General features: G+C 33.0%; 1 protein-coding gene across 1 annotated transcript in view; it reads left to right on the forward strand.

Moving 5' to 3' along the window:
- The window catches only part of PPARG (peroxisome proliferator activated receptor gamma), a 121582-nt gene that overhangs the window by 73010 nt on the left and 38338 nt on the right, over positions 1-10234 (forward strand). Inside the window, exons 3-4 of the mRNA XM_006917631.3 lie at positions 85-312; positions 2348-2517. Coding sequence (XP_006917693.1) covers positions 93-312; positions 2348-2517 — 390 coding nt within the window. The 5' untranslated portion in view covers positions 85-92. The remainder of the gene's footprint in view (positions 1-84; positions 313-2347; positions 2518-10234) is intronic.

Raw genomic sequence — 10234 nt, forward strand, 5'->3', positions numbered from 1 at the left:
TTTCAGTTCCCTTTCTGTATATCTTTAGAGGATTGCTCTGTCTTCTAGGACCAACTCCATAGCTGTTCTTTTTTTTCATTTCAGAAATTACCATGGTTGACACAGAGATGCCATTTTGGCCCACCAACTTTGGAATCAGCTCCGTGGATCTTTCTGTAATGGATGACCACTCCCACGCCTTTGACATCAAGCCCTTCACCACTGTTGATTTCTCCAGCATTTCTACCCCACACTATGAAGACATTCCATTTGCAAGAGCTGACCCAATGGTTGCTGATTATAAGTATGACCTGAAGCTCCAAGAGTACCAAAGTATGATGTTTATTTTCACTTTTCATACTACTAAGACTAGAATTGGACTGATCTCAATAACACTGGAATAAGTTCTCCAGAGATGAAAACTCTATAGAAAAGACAGTTACCATTCATTTATTCATCCAATTATCCATGAAATATTAGGTATTTACAATATACCAAAAAGGAAGGCAGTGTGTAAATTCCCCAGATCATTCTTTCCTTTTTTCCCTCTTTTCTTCCTTTCTCTCTTCTTTCTTTTCTTGATTTTTCTTAGAAACATTTTCTAGCATGATTACATTGCCAGGTTTATCTCAGGTTAAGAGTCCATCACCCAAACTTTGAATTCTTTTGGTCACCTATAAGTTAGTAAGTAAAAATTTGCTACCTTATATAAGTTATCATCACCAAATTACTAAATATTGATCCATTTCTTCTAATTCTGCCATATGAGAAGCTTACATGAAACCGATTTTTCAGCACAAATTTAAATTTTGACATTGTAGTCTATTAATAAATCTTCATGCCATTAATTCAATTCACATCAAAACATCAGACTCAGGAAAAGCTAAAACTACTTTTCAAGATAAAATAAGTTTCTCTGATGCTATTTCCTTGATTTTTTTAGCTCTTTGTGTGCTAATAATACCAGTTTTCCAAAGTCACCACTGTGTAATTGGCAACCATTACTTGACAATAAGTAGGAATCTCCTGTATTTCTAGGGTTTTTTTAAAAATATAAATGATATACTTGGTTATATTTATGTGTGTGGTTTTCAGTTAGAGCCTAATATGGGAATTTAATAGACCTGATCCTAACCAGTGGAAAGGTAGTGCTTACTTTCCATAGGTTCCTCAGTATCAAACATCATTTTACAAACCACCTTTTCTGACTCAACACTGATGGTAACCTGCTCTCTTATTTTTCATTTACCTTCAGTCTGGGCTTACCATTACCTTTTCATGGCAATGTTCCTTCTGTGTTTCTTTTGCAAGAGTAATTTAAAAATACTTCTAAAATGTAAAACCTGAATAGATATTTCTTCAAAGAGGACATACTGATGGCCAATAAACATATGAAAAGACTACTCATCAGAGAAATGCAAATTAAAATCACAGTGAGATACCACCTCACACTTGTCAGAATGGCTATCATCAGTAAATCAAAAAACAAGTATTGGCAAAGATGTAGAGAAAAGAGAACCCTTGTACACTGTTGATGAGATTGCAAATTGGTACAGCCACTGTGGAAAACAGTTTGGAGGTTCCTCAAAAAATTGAAACTAGAACTACCTTATGACCCAGCAATTGCCCTTCTGGATATTTATCTAAAGAAATCCAAAACACTAATTCGAAAAGATATGGGCACCCCTGTGTTCACAGCAGCGCTATTTACAATAGCCAAGATATGGAAGCAATGTAAGTGCCCATCAATAGATGATTAGTGACATGCATACACACAGTATATATATAAACACACACACACACACACACACACACACACAATGGAATATTACTCAGCCATGAAAAAAAATGAAAACCATTTGCAATGACATGGATGGGCCTAGAGGATATTATGCTAAGTGAAATATTTCAGAGAAAGACAAATACCATATGATTTCACTTATATTTGGACTCTGAGGAACACAGAAAATGAAGAAAACAAATATTTCTAGAGTGCAACATTTAAATAAAAATATACACTTTAATATTGTGGAAATACCAAATATAGCACATTATGTAGCAAAATAACCTTAATTGTTCAAATACTATATATTGTCTGTTAGAGCTTTAGTATGACAGGGTGTAGCAGGGTCATAGAACCCCCGGCTTAATTCCCTTCCCCATTTTATTTCTACAGGTGAGGCTCAGAGGTGTTGTAACTTGCCTGTGATTACAAAGTTTACTTTTTTCCTGTGTCTTTTCATGTTCCATAGTGCTTCTACACTTAATAAAACTATGACATTAAGATATACTATAGTGACTTGCCCTATTGCCTTTTTAACATTGCTTTTTATGTGATAATTATCTGCTCACATTTTTCTATACACAGATGCAATCAAAGTGGAGCCTGCATCCCCACCTTATTATTCTGAAAAGACTCAGCTGTACAATAAGCCTCACGAGGAGCCTTCCAACTCCCTCATGGCAATCGAATGCCGTGTCTGTGGAGATAAAGCTTCTGGGTTTCACTATGGAGTTCATGCTTGTGAAGGATGCAAGGTGAAAAAAAATGTTTTTTCTTTCTTCAAACAATTTGCTAAAAATTTACCTATTATTTCATTTCCTGTTGTAAACACATGATAAGGAATTGAGATAATATTGTCAAACCATTTTTTTTAACGCCTACAGCACCTGGTATTCCTAGGTCGTTTCCCATCCAAGTACTAACCAGGTTTAGCTTCTGAGATCAGACAGGTTCTGAGATCGGGCAGGTTCAGGGTAGCATGGCCGTAGACTCAAACCATTTTTTTTGGTAAAACAACATTATTCAAATGATACATATGAAAACCTAAGAAAGTTGATAAAAGCAAGGCTATTTTGCCTCACTTTCCTTTCTCTAAATTGTTCCTATGAGGTACTGATCTTAGTCAACCCTTGCATCTTGCTGATATTTTTTTAGGTGACTTAATCAAGGTGTCATGGCAACACAGTGAGGAGCTGGCCCAGAAGCCAGATTTCCTGAATCTTCCAATGTTTTTTTTTTTCACTATGCCATGTAATATTTTATATATGTAAGGGTTGGCAGATTAGATAGATAATAGATAGATAGATAGATAATCTTCGTTTGAGCCTTAGAACAGTCCTATAATGTTGAGCTTATATATAGCCACTTTACAGAAATAAAAATCATGAATTAGTGAGACTTTCCTGTGGTCATTCATTACTAAGTGGCAGAGCTAGGACTAGAACATATGTCTTCTGACTCCTAAACCAGTGCCCTGCGTTTTCTTATTCCACCATCAATTTGAGCTGTGTTATTATGGACAGGCAAAAAGATATCACTATTTTGGAAAGGAGGTACTGCTTCTCATAACCTTTTTTCTTTGTGAAAAGAGCATTTTTGGAAAGTTCAAACATTTAGTAGTAATCTGCCCAATTATTAAGAAAGTGTTAATCCACTCATATTTTAATATGTAGTCTCTTAAAATAATTTTAATATGCTACGTGAATAAAATCATAGTAGAATAGTTTTAGTATATACTCCAGGACTCAGAATAAATTGTTCATATTTACCTTATAAAATAAATATTTGCCTTTTATAAATTTTTATAAATATAAATTTTAAATAAATTTATGTATTTTATAAATATAAAAATATTATTAAAAATACTTATCTTGTAAAATAAACAATGCTTATATAAGTCAAATTCAATCCTCAGTTAGGTTTTTTTATTAAGAATAAAGATATACAACAGCAGTTAGGTAGACGTTAGCACATCTGGGTTCCTAACTGGATTGTGGGCCAAAAAAAAGAAATGACTATTTATTGAATTTCTACTATCACCAGATACTGTACAAGATGCTTTTGTATATATCATCTTTAACAACATTCTGCATAAGTTTTTGCATCTATAAAATGATGGTATTGAATTAGATGATCTCTAATATTTCTGCAATTCAAATAGTTTATTACTCTAAAGGCAACCTAATAAAGTGAAAAGAAAAGTTAGTAGTAACCTGGGCCACTTGCCCAGTCACTAACCAATCACAAAAACACTTTAACTCTCAGTCACCCCATGTGTAAAATGACTTGGTTAGATTAGCTTTCCAATGTCTCACTCATATTTAAGGTGTAACATTCCAAAATGACTGCTTGAAAAACTGCTGGCAATAGATGCTTTCATGTAAAAGACTAAAACCCATTCAATTTATGGTTAAAACCAAACTAAAATATCTATAATCTTTTATGAAATCATTATAGTTAGTTATTTAAGATCTCAGTGATCAGTAAAAACATATCATTTTATTGAGTTAGATTTACACAATTTTGGGGTGAGTAAATTGTTGCTAAATTTTGAGAAATAACCTGAAGATACCATTTAGTTTTGGTCATCTTGGTAATTTATGTTGATAAATAAATGAAAACAGTATGATTAGTTAAGTTTCCACAATAAATTATTATTGTTTTTTATGGGCTGATAAAGCACTTAGAACATTTAAGCAAATAGTTCCACCATGATTCTATTAGTCATATATTTGTGTAAAGTTAACATTACTGAGAACAGCTAAAAACTGAAAGAGAAACATTGTCAGTAGTTGGTTTTAGTGATAAAAGCTAAGTTCTGAAGGCACAAAACCTTTGAAGATAAAAGCAAGCAAAGAAGAAAGGTAGCAAAAAAGAGACAGAGAAGAGGGAGGAGAAAATCTTTGTGCCTTTAAGTCAGGAACAGGAAGAGTTCTAAAGCAGAGATGGAGAATAAATACTTAATAAAACCTGCAGAATACAGGGGAGTCCTTAACTAACCATAGATAAACAAACAAGTAAAAACCATAGAAGAAAATTAAGAGTATTATATACTAACCTGTAGCACCTTGCAAACCATCCAAATATGGATTACAGACTTCCTAGACTAAAATGCAAAAGTTGTGCTAACTTGGCAGGGAAAATAGACATGTACTCATTTTAAAGATAAAAACCTTAAAAATATTAGTGGAATAATATAATTTGGCTTCTCCAAGTATAAGTTAGCAGTTCTCCAAGTGTGGTCTGAAGACCTCTAGGAGTCCCTAAGACCCTTTCAAAGCACCCATGAGGTTAAAACTATTTTCATAATAATACTATGTTGTTGTTTACCATTTGCACTCTTATTTGCTCAGAAGTGTAAGTGAAATGTTCCAGAAGCTACATGACATGGAATGATAACAGCTCTGATGCCTAATGGAATGTTTATATATTCTTATATATAATAATGTCTCATTTTCAATTTCTAGTCTGGTAAATATCAGTAAATATAACCCACATAAACTAAAGCTCTTTGGGGTCCTCAATAATTTTTAATAGAGTAAGGGGTCCTGAGATCAAAATGTTTGAAAATCACTGTTATAAGGCATTGAAGCTGAAGAAATACTCATTCTTTGCTACTTTGGAAGTAAACTAAATTGCTACCATACTCTGATTGCAGCTAAATTAGACCAGTGACAGGTAGTAATTAAAGGTATCATCTTAGTTTATCAACAATACTCAGTGATAAGAGCTAGGAAAGTAAAATTAACCAATGTGTTTGAGTTACCTGCATGTATTTTCTGAAAGGTGCTTCGGCAGTTTAATGTTTGTCATTTCAGTAGAATATAGGATATACCCATAATTAAAATACAGTTGACCACAAACCTACAGACTAATTTATGGATTGAAAGGAATAGTTATATTGTTTAAGATAGCTGTTAGTAGATCTTAAACAATTTTACAACGCCAGTGGAAAAGGTTTATATCAGTGATTCTTGGCAAAATTCAAACACAAATAAAAAATGTGGATTTGGATTAAAGTGAAATAATGGCAGATTCTTGGGTAAAATATAACCTTTGGCTACTAAAAGATATAAATACCTTAGAGGCTTGCAAAGCTGTCCTTTTTTTTGGACACTTATTTTTTCTCTAATAGGTTTCATCATATTTTTGTATCTCTAATGAAAGATCATTTTAGAACCATAGATTTACTTAAAGATATAAGTAAATACAATCTATCATACAACACAATGTAATCTATTTTTGTGTTTTTATGTAAGACTCTACCTCAGGAAGAGTTTTTAGTATATTCCCACCTGCCAGTGGTAGTTCATTGATTCAGCTTCTGTGGGCTATACACTTCATAGGAAAGCTGAATGTAGGCCCAGCACAAGGCTTTTAATCTTATTGTAAAATTAACAATATCATTCTTAGGTCTCATTGCACCTGAAGTTTTATTAAAAGTAAAACAATTAAGGAGAGGTTGAAGAAAAATTTTTAAAAGGCAAAACTAAGAAAAAACAGGCATCACCTTGTCACAGACAAATACAAAGCCTTCAGAATAAGTATATACACAAAACAATTTTCTGAAATGGTGACTGATGCATTCCATTACACCAATTCACAGACTTCATGATAATCATAAGAGTAAGTGTTTGAAATTGCACATTGTTTTATGGACTCTGAAATAATACATAAAAGTATTGTTAAAAAGTGTTTCTTTATCAGTAAGATGAAGAAACTTTGGAGAAGCCTGCTTCATTCTTCAGATCAATAGTCTCGCAGGAAGACACTTAGCAATAGCCTTTTATCTTCCTCGCTAGATTTCTTGAGTCAAATGACAAGAAAACAGATGGTTATCATGAAGTTGGTGTTTAAAACAAAAAGTAAAAGTAAGTTCCAAGTGGTGTGCTGGAGTCTGTATATAGTCAGTTCAAGATTTTATGTACATATACTATACATAAATAATATACAGAATAATTATCTTTTAACATTGAAAGACCCTGAATCATCACAAAAAGAATGTGATGCACTTTGAAAGATACCATGTGAGTCAAAACAAAAATTTGCATTATAAGGGCTAAACTTAAATATAACATAAGAGAATTATATTATATAACATAATTCTCTTATGTTATATTTGACTGGCTGGAGAGGAAAGATCTTCCTCTCCAGCCAGTCAAATACATGAATACTGCCTCATTGAGCTAGCCAAGCAGTATTTTCAACCACTAATACTAGTTTTAAAAAGTAAAGATCAGAAAAATGGTCAAAGAATATCATAAAACATGATCCCAATGGCAAAAATCAAAACAAAATTTCCCAACAATGTTTATCAGTGAGAACAATTCTGACATTAACTGTCTTTTAATAAGTGAGGAAAAAAACCTTTTTAATATTCAAAAGTCCCCAGAACCTTTTGAGAATTAAGGAGGCTTTGACTTCTAGCAGATCCTACATAGGACATATTCTTTGAGATATTGGTGATCTTGAAGAGGAAGGGAAAACTCTCCAAAACAACCAACAATAACAGAACAAACAAATAAGCAAATCCTAAGTTTGAGCTGGGAACTACAGACACACTTAGAGGGGTGGGGTTTCCCTCATGATAGATGCCCATAGGAGTGCTGAGGTGCAGCACTGCCCCAAAGGCAGGTGCCTACAAGAGTATTAGGAGCCGTCAGTGAGGAGGAGCTGAGTCCGGGGCTTTTGAATTGAGCCAGAATTCTTAAGGCAATTTCAAATAGTCATAAGTCGGTGGCACCCCTTGGCTTCCAACAGAAGCATCTACAAACTCTTTTTGGAGGAAAGAATTCCAAATTTAGATCCTGAAGGATTTCCATAGTTTAAGGTCAAGAAATTAGTTCAATAAAATATCAGCAAGCACATAGGTAGTTAACATGAATGACATTCATCAGAAATAAATATAAAAAAAGGATTTGAACCCCTCAGCCCTTATGCAAGGAAAGCAGATATTGGGATTGCCTGATAGAGAATATAGAACACCTACGTATATTTAAAGAAAGAGGGCAGAATTGCAGCAATCAACAAGCAACAATAGACTATCAGGAATGACCAGGTGGATTTGAAAATAAACCAAGTGGAACTTCTAAAAGTAAAAATATAATTATTGAAATAACAGTTCAAAAATAGCATACTGGAGACAGTGAAAGAAAGGATTACTGAACTAGAAGATAAATGCAAGGAAATTACTGAAAATGAGACCTTAGTGTCTTAAAGAATATGTCCTATTCAGAATCTGCTATGATTTGAAGCCTCTTTTAGTTCTCCAAGGATCTTTGAATATTAAAAACATATCTTTCTTACTAATGAATAGAAGAGTTATGTACAGAACTGTTCTCACTGATGAACTTTTGCTATTATAATTATATATATGTAATCTTATTTGACTGCTATTCTGATATTTACTCCTGCAATCAGCATTAGTGACTAATTAATGAAGATGGGAAATATAAATAATAAATAATAATAAAATATAAATATAAATAATAAATAATAAAGAAGATGGGAAATATAAAAAAGTTCAGAAATATCGAAGGATAGAGTAAGAAAGTCTAACACCTATCTAATTGGAGTGTCAGAACTGATGAACAAGTGAAACCATATGCAGAAAACAACATGTCCGAGAAGATAAATGAAAAGAAATTCATGTCCAGACAGTGCAGTAAAAAGCTGCAGAATACTAATGACAAAGAGACTATATAAAAGCAACCAAGAGAAAAGAAAAAAAATGCCTTCAAAATTGATTGACAGCAGACGTCTCAACAGCAGCAATGGAAGAAGAAAGATGATGGAATTCAAAGTGAAACAGATAATGAAAATCAAAATGAAATAGAAAATACCTGAGTACCCTATAATTTTTCAATAATGAGAGTAAAAAAGGATAGTAAGCCAGAGGAGAAGATATTTGCAACACCGATATCAGACAACAGATTAGTATCTACAGTGTATAAAGAATGCCTAAAAATCAATTTCAAGAAAAGACAATCCATTAGAAAACTGGAAAATGAAAAAGCAGGGACATACAAAGTAAGATCCTACTTAGATTCTATTTTATACATACTACATTGTCAAAACTTAAGAAAGTTGATAGTAGAAACTTTCGTAAACTGCTGGTGAGAGTATAAACTGATATAATCACTTTGGGAAAAAATTTGGCATTATCTTACAAAATTTAACGTCCAAATATTGTACAACCCAGAAACTCCACATGTGCATGATAGATATTTATAAGAAAATCTATAGAAGTATTATTCATAATAACAAAAAATTGGCAACAATTCAGATTATCATCAACATAAGAATAGATTAATAAATTGTAGTATAGTTTTACAATAGTATATAATTGTGAAAATGAATAAGTCATAGCTTCTCACAAGAAAGTGGATAAATTTTAGAAACCTAATATTACTTTTTAAAAATGAAAATCTAAAAAAAACTGCATGGGGTATGATACCATTTAATAAAGCCCCAAAGCAAGCATAACTAAGAAATATATTGTTCAGTTTTACATACCGTGTGAACTGGAAATTACCTCCTCGTTTTACAAATGGAAAGGGTGAGGCCTAGAAAGGAAGTTAAGTGACACACATATTCATTCAACAAATTTTAATGGAGCACTATTGATGGTCTTTGGGTGACATCTAGGGGTGTAAGATACCATCCCTTCTCACCCGTAGAGCTCACAATTTTAATTGGGCTGTGGGAGAGGAGCAGAAGTAAATATGAATATTAAATTATATGGCATGAAGCAGAATAAAGGAGATGAAAAGTTCCAGAGGAGAGGTGGGGGTAGGGACAGGCCACAATATTAAATAGGGTGGATCATCCTCACTGAGAAGTTGAGGTGTTAGCAAAACTTGAAGACAATGAAGGAAATAGGCAAGTGCTTATTTAAAGAAAGCTTTCCACCTGAAAGAAAAGTCAAGAGTGACTTCAAGGATTTTGGCTTGAGAAAGTGGGAGGATGGAGTTGCATCAACTAGATGGAAAAAGCTGCAATGAAGTAATTTGCAGGGTAAGATCAGGATGTCATGTCAGTGTGTTGGCCACACTGGATTAGAGAGGGCTATTAGATTTCCAAGTGAAGATGTCAAGTAAGCAGTAGAATAAACTTGTCTAGAGTTAAAGAAAGAAATATGGAGAAAGTAAAAAGGCAAGTAAGTGGCAATCAATACTAGTTTAGTGCTTTTTGTACCAAACAGGACCAGATAAATTTGGAAGAATTAAGAACTGAGTTTCATGAAAATGAACACAATAGAAATGAATAGGAATATTCTGGGGGGAAAAAATGAAGTTAGAAAACATTTCTAATTAGAATTTTTTTCAGGTCTTTCCAAAAAATATAAGTATAACAGCATTCAGTTAGCCTCAAATTGATATATTTGTTATTTTGGGATAGCAATTGATTTTCTGAGGATTTATATATTACTTCTCATGTTATTTTCTATTATTTCTTTTTGTTTGTAGGCAA

This window comes from Pteropus alecto, unplaced genomic scaffold (genome assembly GCF_000325575.1).
Source record: "Pteropus alecto unplaced genomic scaffold, ASM32557v1 scaffold75, whole genome shotgun sequence".
In the NCBI taxonomy this organism is placed as follows: Eukaryota; Metazoa; Chordata; class Mammalia; order Chiroptera; family Pteropodidae; genus Pteropus; species Pteropus alecto.